The sequence below is a fragment of the Ovis aries genome, chromosome 22, assembly GCF_016772045.2.
Source record: "Ovis aries strain OAR_USU_Benz2616 breed Rambouillet chromosome 22, ARS-UI_Ramb_v3.0, whole genome shotgun sequence".
Classification (NCBI taxonomy): domain Eukaryota; kingdom Metazoa; phylum Chordata; class Mammalia; order Artiodactyla; family Bovidae; genus Ovis; species Ovis aries.
This window is the reverse complement of record NC_056075.1, coordinates 23,694,512-23,714,463: the sequence shown is the minus strand read 5'-3', so window position 1 is coordinate 23,714,463 and position 19,952 is coordinate 23,694,512. Positions and strand designations below refer to the sequence as shown.

Below are 19,952 nucleotides of genomic sequence, written 5' to 3'. Positions count from 1 at the left end.
CTCGCAGAACGCTCGCGAATCGTGACATGCCACATTCTTTGTCCAAAACACCAAACAGAAGAATAATTTACAACTTTTTTAAAAGTATGAAAAGACCTGGAATTTAAAACACTGTGGGAACTCAGTCTCCTCCCTACACGTTCCTTCAGAGGTGGTGACTGAGGGAACAGCGGGGGCCAACCAGGACAGGCTCCTGGAGGACACGGGGCTGGTCCACGTCCCCAGGCTCCGCCTCACTCACCCTACGAGCACGCCGGATGGCTGGACGGACTTGACGAAGCCCCTCAAGAGCTGCCCTTCCTCAAGGTCCTTGATGGAGTTAATCTCTGGATCTGTTATTTTGCTTTTCGTCTCTGGGTTCGTCCTAAAGGAATAAAAAGGCTTACACACATACCTCTAAGCCCTCTGCCCACCCTCACCCCTGACTCCCCCGTGATAATGCACTCAGTCACTCAGTCATGTCAGACTCTGCCAGCCCATGGACTGTAGCCCGCCAGGCTCCTCTGTCCATGGAATCTCCCAGACAGGAATATTGGAGCTGCTTGCCATTTCCTGCTCCAGGGCACCTTCCCCACCCAGGGATCAGGCCCACACCTGCTGCATCTCCCTCACTGGCGGGAGGATTCTTGACCACTGCGTTACCTGGGAAGACCTCCTGAGGTAACAACACTTTGTAAGAAGGTGACTCTGGACCTGTCAGTAGGCCATCACCTGCAGAGCCCAGCCCCACCTTCTCCTGAAGTCCTGTCAGCTCCGGACAGCGGTAATAGTAACAAGGAGAAGATGGTCAAGCCTCATAAATGTCCACTTCAAACCATGACTTCAGGCCAATCCACTTGACAGCACTCGCCCCTGCTGTGTAACGCTGGGGGCTACATCACCTCCCTTCACCAGGACCACCAACAGGTAAGCCCAAGCCCCACTCTGGATGTCTGCACCTTTCCCTGGGAAACAAGAGCCTGAGCAGACAGGTTCTTCTACAGTTAGAATGTCCTCAGCTTTTCTGGATAAAAACAGGGCCGGGCATAAAGGAGGTGAGCAGTGAGGCAAGCTGGGAGGCCCAAAGCCCTGTCAGATCCACGCAGCCTCTCCTCAGTCCCCTGGGAGGTTCTTCCCCGATTCTTGTCCCGATGACACAGACAATCACCTGGATGATCTCAGCGACAAAGTCAATACAGGGCTTGCAGCGGACAGGACGTAACACCTAGAACGGGAGCAAAGGAGAAGGCAATGCAGACCCCAGCACCTTGGGAGACGGGAGAGGGCCTCGGCTTCCTCTCACAAGGCTGAGCAACAGGCGAGAGTGAGGGCTCTGCTCTTCGTCCTGCTGACCACCTGCTGAGGGACTCGGGACAAGGCTCTTCTCTGGGCCTCAGTCCATCAAGTAAAAGCAGCGCTACTTGCTCTTCTCACCCAAGAACGGTGCTGGCAGGAGGAAACCAGAGGACACGCAAGCTCTCTGGAAAGCATGCAGAGCCACGTGGGGAACACGCAGGAGATGAGACCTGCCCCGTGTCAGGGGTTGGGAGGGTTTGATCTCATGGAGAGACTCACCCAAGGAACCGTGGCAGGGACGGCCCAGGACCACTGCAGATTCACAGTTCAGAGGTGGCCCCCCAAGTGAGACCTAAGAGGGGAAGGCTTCAGGGGGAAAGTAGGGTTTACTCTTGCTAGGGGACTTCCACACTCACATCACAGAAAATGGCAAGTAATAGCCCAAAGTCACAGGGTAGAGAATCTTACCAGGAGGAAGGGTCTCAGCAACAATACAGCCCAAATCCTCCCACAACAGCATCTGTGTTTCCCACCAGGGCATCACGGCCCTTAACACAGGGAAGGACCTGAAGGGATTGTCTGCCTTTGGGGAGTTAACTTATCATCCACATTTGAGAGTCAAGGAACTACAACTGAACACTACTCATATGCTTAACTATAAGGTTACTAAAAAAAATATTTTGCTAAAAATAAAAAAATCACATCCATATTTTGTAAGCCTAAAGAAAAGAGATGATTCTGGATTTCTCTGTGACATTCTTCTTCTAGGCCCTGGGCATTTTTGTGCTGTTGAGCTCTGGCAAGTGGCTGAGAATGAAGGCAGATGCTGGTGGCTGGAACACTCGAGATGGGAAAGAGCAATTACTGCTTTCCAGTCTCAGCCTCCAGAAGGTGCCTGCTCCATTGCTGGATAATTGTGTGTGACTGTCAGAAAAGTATGTATTGTACCAAGATGACATATGCCTCTGCAATGCTTGTTTATTCAGGCTAAGGAACAGTTTCAAAACTCTGAGGCAGGTTCATTTCTGTGCATCCAAAATAGTTAATAAAGCAACTTGACCAAGCAAAGCATAGAACAAATGCAAACAGCCAATAACCATGAACAATGACCAGTATGAGAAATTCAGATTAAATTAAGAGATCAACCTGGGCCTATTCAGTGGCAAAGATTAAAAATTAAGAATATCCAGTGTTAGATAAAATTAAGTCCCAGTCTCGAGACTTTCCTGGTGGTCCAGTGGTTAAAAGTCTGCACTCACAATGCAGGGAACATGGTTTTGATCCCTAGTTGGGGAAATAAGGTCCCACATGCCACACAAAAAAAATGCCCAGTGTTGACAGAAGTGTGAAAAATGAACAGACACATTAACTGTTAATAGAGATAAAATTTAGCACAGTCCTTTTGGAAGACACTTTGGCAAGATATATAACATTATTTAACCCATCAATTTTACTTCTAGAAATTTATTTCACACACATACTTGCACTAGTATCCAAACATAGGTGCAAATATACTCACTTCAACATTACTGTCCATCAACAGAATTATTTATATAAACTGTGATTTAAAAAAAACACATAACGCAACTCAAAAAAAAATGATAAAAGTAAGGTAAAGAACAAGGAAGGTTTCGAAACACTAGCATAGGAAAGAAAAAGTGCATGAGTCACTGCTATTAGGAAAAAGCAAGCTGCAGAACAGTATAGAAAATTAAATTCTGCTATTACATAAGGGAAAATTGTAACTACATATATTAGAGTCTTAAAAGAAACCGAAGCAAAAGTGATGGAGAAACAGAGGAGCAACAGCAATGTTCAGTTTCCACTTTATATACTATTTTTTTTTTCCAGTACAAAACCACACACCTGTAATTAAAAAAAAATCAAAACCCCCAAAATCCCCACCAATCCCACAGATAGTGGGAAAAAGTTAAAGAGTCCAGCCTACCTGACAATCTGCTGTGGGGCGAAGTCTTCCAGGCGCGTCTCCGAGTAGGAGTCACTCACATGAAACATGCTGACTCTTCCAACCCTCCCGAAGGGGAAGGAGACGGTCAGCCCCTCCTTGGGCGTCACCTTCACCACACGGCCCATGGCCACTTCCCCCTTCTTGAGCTTGTGAGGACCTGGCAAGACAATGAACCAGATGCAGGGAAGAAGAAGTGAGCCAAGAAAGAAGCTGAGACAGTAGCCAAGCAGAGGCTGGCAGGAGGTGAAGGTGTCTGGGCTCAGGGTGTTTAGAATGAGTGGACCAGAATGATCACACAGACCCAGACCACTGTACCACGTGGTCAAGGATGCCAAGGCCGAGTGCTGGACAACCCTTTCTGAGAGACCTAAGAAAAACAACTGTAGGTAAAGGTGTCTCAGACACAGGCCACAGAGCAAAGCCCCAAGAGAAAAGCTGTTCCAAGGACACAGCCTCTGCAGTAGAATTCCTGAGGATGCTGACATCCATGGCATCCCTCAACCTGGGCGATGACTAAGGCCTTCTCCCAACCCTTTCCACCCCCTCCCTTCCTTGACCAGGTCCCATTTCATCACCACACCTATGAGTGAAAGAGACAAGAAGGCCTTGGAGGAATCTGCTGGGCCAACCACGGTGGCCTTCAGGGCCTGGCCAATCTGGAACTTCTTATCTGGATGTTTCAGAACCTAGAAGGATAAAAAATTTCCTTTGATGTTTGAAGAAAGGCCTGTCATTTATCTAAAACCACAGTACGGTAAGTATCCCCTATGGGACGGATCCCTGTCCCCACTGTGAGCATACACCAAGGATTAACTCGAGCTCAGGGAGCTGAGGTTTCCTCTCCAGGCATCTCAGGCACACTAACCTTGAAGCTAAGAGATGTAAGCAACAAGGGAATTCTCCCTCGGACGTCTGGAGCAATCTCCACCTCGAGCCATTTCTTAACCATGTTGTACTAGGAGGGAAAAAAAAAACAAGAGAAGAAATGGAATAGGGCAGATACAAGCATCTCATCTTTTCCTTTCACTAAAGCAGACACTCCTAAAATCACACTGAAAGGGCCCTACTCCTACATTTTCCCAAGTAACAGGAACTCCCCCCCACGGCCCAATCCCCCTGCCCACCCTCCACTTCTCACAGGCTTTACTCAAGTCTAGCTCAGAGCCTCCACCGGCCCAGCAGAACACACATCCTTCCTGGTGCCTCAGCTGATGAGGAGGCAGAAAAGGCCTCAGAGATAACGTCCTCAAGCAGTAGAACCAATCCCAACCTCACAGCCTCCTCTAAGCTCAGTTGCGCACAGTGAGTTAACAGCCTTCAGGGACTAACATCTCATTTCTAAATCAGTTTAGATTTTTCTACTGATACAGTGCTCTACCCTAAATATACACCCCAATTTTCAGGTCAACTCAAAAAGCATTTATCAAGCAGCCACTACACACAGCATGATAGTGATAACAGCCAGGCCCTGCCTTCAAAGAGATTACTGTCTGCAAAAAGTAAGTTGAATGAATATGCAAATGACTAGAGCAGAAAGCAACACACAGGAGTATAATATGCTACAGACTCTATAGGAGAACTAGGAGAAAGGAAGGTTATCTGTGCTAGACCTTGAATTATAGGCAATGGGAACAGACAGTACCCCAGTGTAGAAATAAAGGGGGAAAAAAGAGGTTTTCAGCATGACTGGTACTCCAGATTCATGAGGTCAGATTATAAAGAGTCCTTTTTTTTGGCCACACTGTGTGACTTATGGATCTTAGCCCCCAACCAGGGATCAAACCCATACCCCTGGCAGTGGAAGTGAAAAGTCCTAAGCACTGGACCACCAGGGAATTCCCTCTGAAGAACCTTAAATATTACTCTAAGGCATCTAGGGTTTATGAATATCTACAGAGAAAAAGTAACTAAAGGTATCAAGCATCATGGACATCATTAGACAGATGCTCATGCAGGAAGACTCTGGCAACACTGAAGAGGAGTTACCCCTCAAGGTCAAGTCCAGACAGATCTTGACCTTCTCTCTGATATATTCTAACCAGTACAGTTCTCACTGATCTCTTCCCTTTACTCAACTACTATTCTACTTAGGGTTTGAACACATAATCTGACACCCAATTTACATATTGTTTTACACAGTTCCTGAACCTTATGAAAGGCAAAAATCTAAAATCCAATATTTTATTTTAAATAAAATGTTTTATTTTTGTATATTCCAATAAAACTTTATTTGTGGACACAGAAATATGAATTTTACATTATTTAAGATAAAGTACTGGATTCAAATTCTTGCTCTATGATGTATTTTTCTGTCTATTTTGTACAAGAAATCTACAAACACGTAGAACTGTGAGTTGCTTGCTGTTTGGAAGCCATAAATTTAGCTCCTTGAATAGACCAGATGTTTTCTAGGAGCAGAGGGCTTTACTGTCTCCCACACATCAGCAAGGCAGCAAGCATAGAATCAAAGCCTAGTGCAAGTGGTCATTGCCAGTTCCTCCCCCCTTTCTTCTATAAGAAAGACAGCACTGCATTGCAGGGCATGCACTTCTCACCTTCTTCAAGAAGCAAGTCACAGTCTGACCAGCCTGATACTGTTTAATCTTCTCCAAGGGGCTTACAGAGTGAGTGTTGAGAGCAGTATGGCCATCCTCCTTCAGCTCACTGTTCGCAGAAAGGCAATGGAAAGAGTAAACCAATCTCTATAAGCTCCTAGCTTGAGACCATCTCCCCCAACTGGCCTTGGATTAATTTTACTGGACTCCCCTAACACATACACACCAACATATACACACCAACCATGCACACCTCCATTTCTGTCCACAAAGGGGAATAAATATTCACAATACCTGCATGAAAGTTAATCCTTTCCAACTCACTCACCTAGGTATGAACAAACTACAAAATAGGTAGCCAACAATAAAGTGAAATGACTTTACTTATTTCAATGCTTGAGCTACCGCTTTACTGTTTGCAGAACTGCTTTCACAAATGAATGTGACAACACTCTCATGTCTGATTCAAACAGGAAAGATACTATTAAACTCATTTTATGCTACAGACCCAGGAACTCAAGTCAGAGCTTCTGACTCAAAAATTCAGGGCTCTGTCCCATGCTGCTGCTGCTGAGTCACGTCAGTCGTGTCCGACTCTGTGCGACCCCATAGACGGCAGCCCACCAGGCTCCCCCGTCCCTGGGATTCTCCAGGCAAGAACACTGGAGTGGGTTGCCATGTCCTTCTCCAATGCATGAAAGTGAAAAGTGAAAGTGAAGTCGCTCAGTCGTGTCTGACTCTTTGCGACCCCATGGACTGCAGCCTACCAGGCTCCTCCGTCCATGGGATATTCCAGGCAAGAGTACTACCTTGGCATTATCACTTTCATGATTCTCTTTGTCTATGCAGAAAAGCAACGAGGAGATGTGGTCTGAAAATTATCAGTCTACAAATCACTTCAAAGGAAGCACAGAGCTCCCATTGTTCCAACCCAGCCCAGCTTACCCATTCAAATTTCTAAAACAAAACAGAACTTGTCAATAAAATGGTACAAGTAACACTGATAAAACTGTAACATATAATAGCCAAGTACTGGTGAATATAAAAACCACAGGAAACTCATATACAAGTAAAGCGGAAATACAGATATCCTATGAACTTTGAGAACATGGTACTAAGTGAAATAAACCAGTCACAGGAGGACTATGCATGACTCCCCTTATATGAGGCATCTAAAGACATCAAACTCAAACTCAGAGAAACAAAGTAGAATGATGGTTGCAAGAGGCTGGGAGGTGAGCAGGAAATGAATGGGTACAGAGTTTTAGTTAACGCAAGATGAAAAGGTTTAGAGATCTGTTTACAACAACTGTGCATATAGCTAACAATATGGTAAGAGGGTAAATTTACATTGCGTTTTCACCACAATAAAAAAAATTTGAAAAAAGATTAGAACACAGATAAATACAAAGAAAAGCCCATATGAAGACATAGGGAGGAGAGAGCCATTTGCAAGCTGAGACAGACCTCAGAGGCACAAACTCTGCTGATACCTCTGTCTCAGACCAAAAGTCTCCAATATCATGAGAAAATAGATGACTGCTGTATAAGCTAGAAAAAAAATTTTTTTTAATAAACCACAAACACACATTACAAGTATGTGTTACCTTTTTTCTTTTTCCCAAATTATTTTACTTTACCTTTCTCTCAAAAAAAAAAAAAAAAAAAAAAGGCAGCCATAACTGCTTTAATGCCAAGAGAAAATTCAGCGACTAGCAGGAATTCCAAAGACACACATAAAGATTCCTGAACCGTCTGCTCTCCTAACTGCAGCCCCTCCAAATGAATAATTAATTAATCAGGAAACATCTCATCTAGTTTGAGAGACCCTCACCCACCCTGAACTCTGCTCCAAGATACAGGACATTCTCTTTGGGCAGGAGATCTCCATATCTAAGTGGGAATGAAAACATGGCGGCATTTTGTCAAGTTAGTCAACACCATAGATTAAACAAATGTTTTCCCTCCTGACTTCAAGATACATGATTTTAAACAAAAGCATTTGAGAAACACAGCAGTTATACCATTATGTTTATACTATGCTTCTCAGAGGCGTTGATTAAAATAAAATAATTAACAATACAACACAGGTGCACAGAGGAGGTGAAAGATGTGCTAGAGTTTTACCTGTCCATCTGTCTGTCTGTTATTGTAACTCTCCATCCCCCATCTCCTCAATGGAATGCACTCATTTCCTGGTTTGACCCACACTGCCACAGTATTGTCAGCATCTGGTGCTCAGGGTTCAGACGTATTTCCCTATCTCAGACACAAGCCCTCGAAGAACTATTCCACTTCTGTTCTAATCCCTTTGGGATGCTGATCAAATCTTAACCTCAGGAAGTTGTTTAAGTTGTCCTGTCCTTGCGTAACACCCTAGGCACATAAGACTTACAGCCTGGATGGATGGGGGCCTGACTCTGCAGAAGCACTGGAGAAGGCACTGGCGACCCACTCCAGTACTCTTGCCTGGAAACTCCCATGGACGGAGGAACCTGGTGGGCTGCAGTCCGTGGGGTAGCTAAGAGAGGACATGACCGAGCGACTTCCCTTTCACTTTTCACTTTCATGCATTGGAGAAGGAAATGGCAACCCACTCCAGTGTTCTTGCCTGGAGAATCCCAGGGACGGCGGAGCCTGGTGGGCTGCCGTCTATGGGGTCGCACAGAGTCGGACACGACTGACGTGATTTAGCAGTAGCAGCAGCAGCTTCATTCATGGATGGCCTATTCAGTTCCAAGAGGCTGGGTTTTTTTTTTTGTTTGTTTGTTTTTTTAATTGGGAAGCAGAAGCAGACAGGCCCACAGGCCAACATGCTTAAGATTCTCTGAAAGAATGACCCCAGATAAATTGGATCCACCACTACAAAGAACTACCAGTTCTACTCGTCTACTACTAGTTCTACTAGTTCACTCAGAATCCCTTGTGGAACATCCCTTTGCATAATCCACTAGAGTATGACCTAAAATTTTCAGTCACCAAGCAGTAGTCCACACTCAAAGAACAAGTATTCTTGGCTACACGGTGTATGTTTAGGGAATTACTGAGTTCTAGAATACTAGGTTCAAACAGATTCAAGGGATTAGAGCTGATAAGAGTGCCTGAAGAACTATGGTCGGAGGTTCATGACATTATACAGCAGGCAGTGATCAAGACCATCCCCAAGAAAAAGAAATGCAAAAAGGCAAACAGGTTGTCTGAGGAGGCCTTACAAATAGCAGTGAAAAGAAGAGAAGCGAAAGGCAAAGGAGAAAAGATACACCCATTTAAATGCAGGGTTCCAAATAGCAAGGAGAGATAAGAAAGCCTTCCTCAGTGATCAATGCAAAGAAATAGAGGAAAACAATAGAATGGGAAAGACTACAGATCTCTTCAGGAAAATCAGAGATACCAAGGGAACATTTCATGCAAAGATGAGTACATTAAAGGATAGAAATGGTATGGACCTAACAGAATCAGAAGATATTAAAGAAGAGGTGGCAAGAATATATAGAACTATAAAAGATCTTCATGACCCAGATAACCATGATGGTGTGATCACTCACCTAGAGCCAAATATACTGGAATGTGAAGTCAAGTGGGCCTTAGGAAGCATCACTATGAACAAAGCTAGTGGAGGTGATGCAATTCCAGTTGAGCTATTTCAAATCCTGAAAGATGATACTGTGAAAGTGCTGCACTCAATATGCCAGCAAATTTGGAAAACTCAGCAGTGGCCACAGGACTGGAAAAGGCCAGTTTTCATTCTAATCCCAAAGAAAGGCAATGCCAAAGAATGCTCAAACTACCACACAATTGTACTCATCTCACACACTAGCAAAGTAACGGTCAAAATTCTCCACGCCAGGCTTCAACAGTACATGAACCATGAAATTCCAGATTCAAGCTGGTTTTAGAAAAGGCAGAGGAACCAGAGATCAAACTGCCAACATCCGCTGGATCATCAAAAGAGCAAAAGAATTCCAGAAACACATCTGCTTCTGCTTTATTGACTACACCAAAGCCTTTGACTGTGTGGGTCACAACTAACTGTGGAAAATTCTTAAAAGAGATGAGAATACCAGACCACATTATCTGCCTCCTGAGAAATCTGTATGGAGGTCAAGAAGCAACAGTTAGAACTGGACATGGAACTGACTGGTTCCAAATCAGGAAAGGAGTACATCAAGGCTGTATACTGTCACCCTGCTTATTTAACTTCTATGCAGAGTACATCATGAAAATTGCTGGACTGGATGAAGCATAAACTGGAATCAAGATTGCCAGAAGAAATATCAATAATCTCAGATATGCAGACGATCACCCTTATGGCAGAAAGCAAAGAACTAAAGAGACTCTTGAAAGTGAGAGTGAAAAAGTTGGCTTAAAACTCAACATTCAAAAAAACCCTTAACATACAGAAAACTAAGATCATGGCATCTGGTCCCATCACTCCATGGCAAATAAATGAGGAAACAGTGACAGACTTTTTTGGGGCTCCAAAATCACTGCAGATGGTGACTGCAGCCATTAAATTAAAAAGACGCTTGGTCCTTGGAAGAAAAGCTATGACCAACCTAGACAGCATATTAAAAAGCAGAGACATTACTTTGCCAACAAAGGTCCATCTAGTCAAGGCTATGGTTTTTCCAGTAGTCATATATGGATGTGAGAATTGGACTATAAAGAAAGCTGAGCACCAAAGAATTGATGCTTTTGAACTATGGCGTTGGAGAAGATTCTTGAGGGTCCCTTGGACTGGAAGATCAAACCAGTTCACCCTAAAGGAAATCAGTTCTGAATACTCATTGGAAGGACTGATGCTGAAGCTGTAATTCCAATACTTTGGCCACCTGATGTGAAGAACTGACTCATTTGAAAAGACCCTAATGCTGGGAATGATTGAAAGCTGGAGGAGAAGGGGACAACAGAGGATGAGATGGTTGGATAGCATCACCAACTCAATGGACATGAGTTTTTGAGTAACCTCTGGGAGCTGATGACGGACAGAGAAGCCTGGCGTGCTGCAGTCCATGGGGTTGCAAAGAGTTGGACACGACTAAGGTGACTGAACTGAACTGAGAATACTAGGTTGAGAGCAAAAATGTTTGTCAAACATCAACAAACAGACTTGCAATCAGCCTTTAAATTGATACTTAAACTCTGAATACAGCTTTCACATTGATTTTCATCTAATCTCTCTAATTTAGCTATACTGAGAAACCAGACAAATATCCCTGCCGAAGAAAAAAAGACAACCTGGACAGAGAGGCAAAATAAGTCACAATGCTGGCTGAATTAAGACTAAGAATTCAGGTTCCTGACTCCAAAGCCCAAGCTCTTCCTACGGAACCACTGGAGTTCCCCTCACCTTGGCCGAACACTCAGCTCTGGGATGGTTCGAATAAATCTGGGATGACTTATTGGGAGAAACCTGGAAAAGAAATAAAGTCAAATCAATTCTCCTATTCTCTGTCACACTATAATCTGGAGATCAGAATTTCTAACTTCCCACTCAACCAAGCTTAAAAAAACCACCCATTCCACCGCCACACCACCCCCTGGTAACATCAGGCTTGAGGGTTTCCATTCTCAACGTTTGAGTCAACGTTCAGAAATTAGCTCATCTGATCTTTTGGGATTATCATATTAAACCCTGAAATGAATTTTCCTTACAGATAATATACTCCAACTCTTTCATTCTAAAAAGAAGGAAATTGAGGTCTAGAGAGAATAAATGACTTACCGAAGTTCCCACAGGTACTGAAATTAATATGCAAATTATTGGCTAGACTTAGAATTCTTCTTTTGGTTTTCTTATAGCAAGGACTTCTGCAGCAATAACATACTGTGACTTGAGTTAAAGTAAACGAATACAATTAAGGTATGTGCTGGAGAGTGGATTATAGTACCTGCTGATATATCCTGAGCAATAACTATGCGTCAGACAACCTAGCAGGCACACTCCACACTAGGTGTTCTTTTTCCAGTCACTGCAATGGCCCTACAGGGTAGTCACTATTATCACTCTCACTTTACAAATTAGGAAAATAAAACTGAGAGAGCTAAGGAACTGTTTAACTCATGGTCATGTAATTTTGAGTGGCAAATCTGGAATTCAACCCAGATCTGACTGGAATGAATGCTCTTATACCACTACCTTATACACCATTAAAAAAATAAAGAGAGACAAAGGGACTCTTTGGTGAATATTTTGGTGAACTAAAGAAAAAATGTGACATACGACAATTTTTGAACCTGCTCCAGTTCCCATCCCTTCTCCCACAATTACAGCAAGCTCTCCTCAAAGCCAGACCCTCTGCATAAACAAAAACAAACCTAAAAAAAAAAAAGCCAGCCCCTTGCCCTAAGTTTCCATACTTGAAGGTCTTCATGTCTCTCCCGCCAATCACTCGGGCAGTGACTTTCTTCCCAACTTTCAGCTTGGCAGTAGGAGATGTGCCCACTGGAACATCATCTAGAATGTGGGAGGCATGGATGCAGCCAATGATGCCATCTTCCAGGGTCACAACCACATGGGTAGGCTTAATGGACTTGACAGTCCCCGTGACCATGTCCCCAATGGACAGGGTGTGCTTCTTTACAGTCCCTATGACCAGAGCTGGATCCACTTCCTCATCCTCGTCGACTGTCTCTGAGTCCTTCCGGGCCTGTCTCATGGTCCTCTTAGCAGCTGGCCCCTCAACAGCTAAAAGGAGACCGGTCACTCCTGGTTCTGTGGTCTGGAGGGTTAGGGAGACGCCTTGCCCCACCTGCAATTTCTCTGAGTCAAAGCGGAAGGTGTCGTTCAGGTGAGAGGTCAGGGAGAAAGCTGCGAGGTGGCCAGTTTCTACCAAGGAGGCGACGGCAAAGGACTCCTCCAAGTGCTGCACAATGGCCTGGAGGTCACTACCTTTCTTCAGCTGGAAAACAGAAAACCACCATCCCTGCTTCTTACAAAGCACAAGGACACAGTCCTCACCCACTGGGCAGGGTGTGACTGAGGAAGCCCGCTAAGTCCCGGGGACCCAAGGCTCACGTGAGCTGGAATAAACTAGCCTCCACTCCCAGGACCCAATTTCCCCTCCTGTATTCTGAGGCTGTCGACATGATCACACTCAAGGAACACACTCAGGATCACCTGGAGTTAGCTTCTGTTTTGAATTCAGATTCCCAGTCCTATCCTACAACTGGCGAAAGCAGAACTTTACAGGTGACTCTGGTGTACAGCCGGGTGGCCGCTAACGGTGCTCCAGCTTTAACACAACACTGTGGTCCCCGCTCTCCTAGTCCTGCAGCTCTCCATCCAGTGCTTTCACTCAGCCAACAGGAGTCATTACCGACAGCTTACTGTGTATGAGGATGTAGCCTATCCTTCCCCATCATCCACTCTGTGCTCACGCCTTTACAGCAGTGCCAGCTTCACTCAGACGATAAAATGGAAATGGGGCCTACTAGAAAGCTTGTATGCATGCATACTAAGTTGCTTCAATCGTGTCCGACTCTTTGCGACCCTATGACAGTAGCCCACCAGGCTCCTCTGTCCATGGGGATGCTCCAGGCAAGAATGCTGAAAAAGGTTGCCGTGCCGTCCTCCAAGGGATCTTCCCAACCCAGGGATTGAACCTGCGTCTCTTACGTCTCCTGCACTGGCAGGGAGGGTCTTTACCACTAGTGCCACCCGGGAAACCCTGTTAGAAAGCTTAGTGAGGGGTTAATACTGTTTGCTATTTCTCTCTGTGTCTCAAAGTCTCAAAATTAGAAGCAACTAGAGGTTAAGGATTACATCTATATAATCCTCTGAAACATACCCTATGCAATGAGGAGCTTAATAAGTACTTCAGAAAATGATGAAATATATGTGTCATCTGGAGAGAAAATACCACTCATTTTGAGAGCTTTCTTGAAGCTATTCTTTGCCTGTGCAGAATAAAGCTATTCTTTATTTGTGCAGATGAACAGCCTGGAGTCAGACTACCCACAGACATGTTCTGTTTGGTTCACATGATGTTTAAAAAAGAGTTTCTAACATTTCCCACACCTATTTTTTAAAAAAAAAATTAAATTCTGCCTTCTCTTAAAATTCAGTGCCTTAGCAACACTAACCCAGATGCTCTCACGTGGCAACAAGCAGACAGTGGTTTCCACTCCTCTGCAGGGACTCCTCAATCGGTCAGAGCCCTACAGTCACCATCTGCCTGCTGCTCTCCTCTATGACACCAGCTTGGCCCTTATCAGGGTGACCATGTGATTCATCCGCCTGAACTAGAGTGAAAGTCACTGCTACTAACAAGCACACCAGGGCAATTCCCGGGCTGTCCCATGGTTGTGACCTGGTGATGTCACTGCCAGGGCCTAGGTTCAATCCCTGGTCAGGGAACCAAGATCCGGCAAGCCACACAGCTTGGTCAAAAAAGCAAAAAAAAAAAGGCACACCAGAACAACAGGTACACCTGGGAATGACCCAAACAAATCCAGGCACATAGCTACCCTGTGTACAAGCATCTGCAGAGCGTGTGGGGTTGCAGAGGTGTGTAGTGCCACTGAAATCATGGGAATGAAGTCCACAATCAACAAGCTTACCTTTTTAGCTTTTCTATTCACCAAATCGTGGCAGAGGGAAACATGTACTTCCAACTTCAACATATCAACGTTTAAGATTACAGCCTTCTTTTTCTGCCCAGGTTCCAGCTCCTGCCCTGCAGAGTGCAGAACCACACACAGGAAGCTATGATCACCCTCCTGGAGCGGGGGAGGGGGGAAGAAGACAGCATCTCCCCAACCACCCTGCAGCCCGTAAGCGCAAAACAGAAGAGGACCTATGTCCTGGGTCTATACGGGTTAAGGAAGCCTAGGGTTGAGTGTGTCAATTCATACAACCTGATAAATAGATTCACCCAAATACAACAATAAAAGGACTCATACCTAAACCTTCTTTAGTACTGCTGCTGTCTTCATTTGCATTTATACAAGATAAGCACGCCAAAAACTTCTATTGAATCAGCTCATCTAGCCTATGTATTTAGAAATTCTGTACCCAGCAGAGGCAGCAACGGGCAAAGGGTTCCCCTATCAACCAAGAAAGCTGAGAGAGATGCACTCACCTGCCCGATGATACTTGCTGGCTCTCAGGACCAAGCCAGGCACAGGGCCCTCACTGAACAGCACAGAACCGTCTTCCAACACCTCCTGCACCTCCAGGTCAAGGGCCATCCCCGGGGTCATCTCAGCCAAAGTCTGGATCAACACAGAGTCTGACAGAAATCCAAAGGAAACAGGGATTAACAAGATGAAACAACACTCACCATTCTTTTCCCTTTGGAAATATGCTGCCATACGGAAGACATTTCCAATGCTCTGCACTGCAAACACCGTGAAGGTAAAACCGCCCTTGGTAAAAATGTCTGACGTCCATGAACACTCCCATCACAGGCAGGGACCTATGCCCCCTGCGAATCCCTCCTGGCCATAATTCATGGAGAGAGCCAATGAATGTCAGGAACACATGCTTTGCCTTGGCTTTGGAATTTTCATCCTTTCTGTTTAGAAACTACCCTCTCAAGCTTCTTATTCCCAAATCCCACTGGGGTTCCAACAATTCTACACAATGTTCAACACTTAGGAGGAGCAGACTAATAACCCCCACGAAGTCCTCCAACAGGTCCCTGGTTCCATTTTATCACTCACCACACGTGATGAATAAAGGAACAGAAAGTGAAGGGGTGAATGGACTCACACAAACGCAAACCTGAGGCTACAGAACTCAGGGGAGTCTGGATTCTGGGCTGGGAGGAGCACGGTGACTCCTGGCCTAATAGCGACAATCTTTCACTCGAATCTGGGTGGCAGTTAAACAGGGGCATTCACTTTATAAACATTTACTAAGCAGTACCCTAACAGATCTGTGCACTTTTCAGAGGTCCTACTCCCATTTTTTAAAGTTTAGCCTTGTTTTTTTAAATATCAGGGGAGCCAAACAACTCATTGGAACAGACAGGCCTAATGGAGGCTGCACACGCTCCACCCTGGCCCTCATTGTCTGCCCTATTGCCCCCACCTCGGTTGCTCATGAGGCTCCGGACGCCCTGCCGCTCCTCCAGGCACTGGCTCAGGAGGAGGAGGCTGGTTGTGGCTAGGTCCCCCAGGGTGCAGTCCGACAGCCGCAGCGACAGCAGCATCCGCTGCTTCTCCTTGTCCACGTTGGTCACCTTCGCAACCACCGTCTGCCCCTCGACAAAGTGGTCACTTGTGGAGGTCACAAACTTGTCACTCAAGATCTAAAGGGAAGAATCATGCACAAAACGAAGAAAGGAAAGGAAGCCTCTATCAGAACCACCCCCTTGAAACACCCAGAAAGAAGTGTGTGAGGCAGTAGGTGTACCCCAACAAAGTACCTCCAGTTCTGAGTACAGCTGTATTCCCCTTCCATAAAAACACAGGAGGCGCCCTAGCTGCCAACTCAGCCTTCTAAGGCCACCCAGCTAAGAAGGCCCAGAGCAACTCTCTGCCCCTCACTATGCATGCTTCTGGGGCCCTCCCCTCTGCTCCCATCTTTAAAATTATTTTGGCAGGAGATACAAATGAGACCTGCCCAGGCAAGACATGAGGGAAACACACTGAGGGAAGGGACGAGAGATTTATGAAACATCCGTGGCAGGAATGAGCGATGAGCTCTTTGCTCTCCACCATCCTACACGGGCTTTGATAAGAATCCCTCACCCTCTGGGTCTCAGTGTATGCAGTAACCTAAGTGATCCTATGGGATCTCTAGGATCCTCTCCAGTTGCAAATGCTGGCCATCCAATGACCTTCCCAACGCTATAGCATGAAGTGGAAAGTTACTCCTTCACCAGGACACAGCCCTGAGCCAGAACACACAACGGGCAAGAGGAGTGCAGATGGAATCTCAGCTCTACTCCTCCTCACCCAGCACCCTTATGTGATGCCCCTGAGAGTGTTTCAAGAGAATATAGAGTATCCTGCTCTTCCCCACCAGCCCTCCGGGTCTGTGACCCTGTTGTCTCCCCTCAGAGGCCCTTGTGCAGGAATCTGAACTTACAGCTTTGGGGGCCAGTCCACTAAGACCTGAGGGGAACTGGATGAACACACCATAGTCCTTGATGTTCTTCACAAAACCAATAAGCAGCATTCCGGGATGGATTTCTGAGAAGCTCTTGGGATTCTGGCCACCCTCTACTGCGGAGACCAAGGCTGGCTTCCTGCAAAGCAGCTAGCGGACTTCATCAAGGAATGTTCCAAAAAGGGCAGATGCACTGTCCACCTCTCCCGTCTCCTTTCTCCACTCTCTCTACCACAGTGATTCTCTGAGTGTGCAGATGAACAGCCACCACATCACCTGGAACTTGAGGCACACCCTGACACAACCCCCAGACCTGCTGAATCAGACGGGGTGGGGGCGGGGCCGACAGCAGGCTCTGTTGGACCAAAATCCTCCAGGTTACTCTGACACACACTGCAGTCTGGGAATCACTGTTTCATTCCTTTTCTTATCAACTTATCTCCAGATTACCAGAGGGGACCAGAAGGGAATGGCTCACCCCCGGGGCTTAGCAGCTGGATCAGCCACGACACCACCCTCTTGCCTCCATCTTATACCAACCAACCCTCTTTCACCTCCTCTGTCCATCTTCATTCTGAGGAGATTTCATTTTACATTCTGTGAGAAAGAAGGCAGGGTCTTCCTTCTAAGCAGCCATACTAAGACCAAATGGAATATTCTGAGACCCGTATCTCAGCAGAGGAGAGGGGGAGGAAGAAAAGAGACAGCAGGTCCTTACCAACTGTTCCAACTCGGGGACAAGCACCAAGCGCCCCGAGAAGGCTGGATGTGCCACTGGGGGTGTCCTGCTGGGCCCGGCATGCTATGCGGCCCCCTCCCCAACACCCTGGACTCCCACTCTGCACCTGAGAGCACCACCTCGGTCTTGCTCTAATTACCACCAGGGAAACAGAAGCAAAGTGCAGGCTTGCCCCCCGGTGTGGTTCAATGGATGGGTGTACCTCTGAAGGCAGAACCCACTTCTTTCCCATGAGTTTCCAACTAAGAGCAGAACCTGACCTGGAGGTCCCATGCCCCTCCCCAGAGGCGCAGCACTCCCCCACCTCCCCTTCCGTAGGCCCCACAGCCCGGTAAAGGATACAACCCGCTCCTCACTGGCGCTCAGACACAGGACCCGGTGCAGGGTGTCACCTGTCTGGAGCCAGTGATACAACAGTGGGCCATTGGTGACGTGGTCTGACAGATGAGCCGTGGGGAGGAAGCCGGGGATGTTGTGAGGCAGGACAGCCACCTTCAGCCCATCTTTGGTCTTCTCTAAAATCTTCACATCCACCAACTACCCAGGGAGGAGAAAAACAAAAATATAGTACTTGTCTTGACAAGAGAGCAGCCTGTGTGGGTCAGGTGGAGATCAGAGGCACCAAATTCTAGCACCAGGCATGACTGAGAAGTCGGGATCAGAGAAGTGAGCAGCTTTGTCCCACTCCTACCCCACGCTCCCAAAGACCTGGCAGGCACGCACACCACACACACAGCAGGACCCATCTGCTGCCCACGTCGCTCCTCTCCCAAGCCCCTCCAACGGGTCCCAAGGGAAAGACAGCCTTGCACGCCGGCCCTAGAGCCCAGAGAGGAGAAGGGCAGCAGCACACCGAGGACAAGCCGCGCGGCAGCAGCATTCTCCTTTCCTGAACAGCCTCCCTGTGCTCTGACACACGGCCCTGAACTGTAGGCAGCTCCTTTGAGCTTCCCCCTCCAGCGGTTCCAGGACCCCAGTGTCAGTGGCACCCTGCTCTCTGCTTCTGTAGCTAAACCAATTTGTCTGGAGAAGTCAGGTACCTGCCCAGCACTAACGGCTTTCTTTTTCTTCTGACTCTGTCCTTCACACTCTTGCTTCGGATCACTCAACAGCCTGAAGGATAACAGCATCCTCTCCTTGGACGGCTCACAGTTCAGCACCGCGACCTTCACCACCTGGTGAGAAACCACACCTGCTCAGCCCCGGAGAGAGGTACCCCCGCACCAGTGCTGCACAGGCCTTGGGAAAGCCCCCAAGACTCTGGATCAGACCGGAAGGCAGTGAAAACAAACATACTGAGAGTTACACAGAATCCCCATGATCAGCCTTCTGGGTGAAAAACAGACATGAGTGAATTTGGGGGTATAACTCCAAGTTTTAAAAAATCTTTTCCTAGTCTGCTGCAGACTCACTAGATTTAGGACAGTGCCCCCTTGTGGTGACAGTGGCCTCAGACCAACTGCTGATGTGAGGGACTCAGGTGTATTGTGGTGAAGACTAACCCTGCCAGGCTGAGAGCCCAGGGTTCATTAGGTTTACCAGCTTCCAGTGAGCCCTTGTGAGGGTTTCTCTCTGCTCCATTCCATCTCCACTTAGCTGGCTCAGGCCCATTACCCACACGCTCTCTTCCAGATCCCTTAAAAGGCAGCTCTCCTACTCCTTTAAATCTGTGTTCCCAGGGTCATCGAGGAGAGGAGCCTGTGCAGGGTTAGGGTTACCTGGCCCGTGTAAAAGACACTCTCTGGGTCAGGGACGTACTCGGCACTGAGCTCGTGCCTGGGCACCAGTCCCTGCACGTCATTGTAGAACTTCACGATGCAGCCGTATTCCTTGACCCGGAGGATAAAGCCATGTGTCTGCAGACCAGGCTTGGCATCATCATAGCAGGTGATGGCAGGAAGTTTGGACTCAACCAGGGTTTTCTTCAGGGTCATCATGAGCTTCTTGGCTTTAGGGTCACAAAGCAAAACCTAGAGACAGGATACTGGCTGTCACCAAGTCATCTATTATTGAGGGAGCAACTGCAAGAGGGAGTCTCTGCCACCCCCTGAGCGCGAGGGCCATGTGCTGTTCTGTGCTTAGTCGCTCAGTCATGTCTGACTCTTTGAGACCCCATGGACTGTAGCCCACCAGGCTCCTCCGTCCATGGGGATTCTCCAGGCAAAAATACGGGAATGGATTGCCATGCCCTTCTCCAGGGGATCTTCTCAACCCAAGGATGAAACCCAAGTCTCCTGCATTGCAGGAAGATTCTTATTCTTTATCAAGGAAGCCCAAGAATACTGGAGTGGGTGGCCTATCCCATCTCTAGGGGAACTTCCTGACACAGGAACTGAACTGGGGTCTCCTGTATTG

At 46.8% G+C, this 19,952-nt stretch overlaps 1 protein-coding gene across 2 annotated transcripts in view; it reads right to left on the bottom strand.

The window, feature by feature from the left end:
* Positions 1-19,952, bottom strand: part of PDCD11 (programmed cell death 11) — a 42,632-nt gene that overhangs the window by 6,721 nt on the left and 15,959 nt on the right. For both annotated transcript variants that reach the window (XM_012102869.5, XM_004020161.6), the window contains exons 13-27: positions 19,316-19,567; positions 18,638-18,772; positions 17,940-18,134; positions 16,838-17,008; positions 15,836-16,055; positions 14,883-15,032; positions 14,362-14,477; positions 12,160-12,701; positions 11,150-11,212; positions 5,800-5,908; positions 4,110-4,199; positions 3,825-3,930; positions 3,224-3,401; positions 1,148-1,204; positions 242-364 (exon numbers count right to left, since the gene is read on the bottom strand). In XM_012102869.5, the coding sequence (XP_011958259.3) occupies positions 242-364; positions 1,148-1,204; positions 3,224-3,401; positions 3,825-3,930; positions 4,110-4,199; positions 5,800-5,908; positions 11,150-11,212; positions 12,160-12,701; positions 14,362-14,477; positions 14,883-15,032; positions 15,836-16,055; positions 16,838-17,008; positions 17,940-18,134; positions 18,638-18,772; positions 19,316-19,567 (2,507 nt within the window). The remainder of the gene's footprint in view (positions 1-241; positions 365-1,147; positions 1,205-3,223; positions 3,402-3,824; positions 3,931-4,109; positions 4,200-5,799; positions 5,909-11,149; positions 11,213-12,159; positions 12,702-14,361; positions 14,478-14,882; positions 15,033-15,835; positions 16,056-16,837; positions 17,009-17,939; positions 18,135-18,637; positions 18,773-19,315; positions 19,568-19,952) is intronic.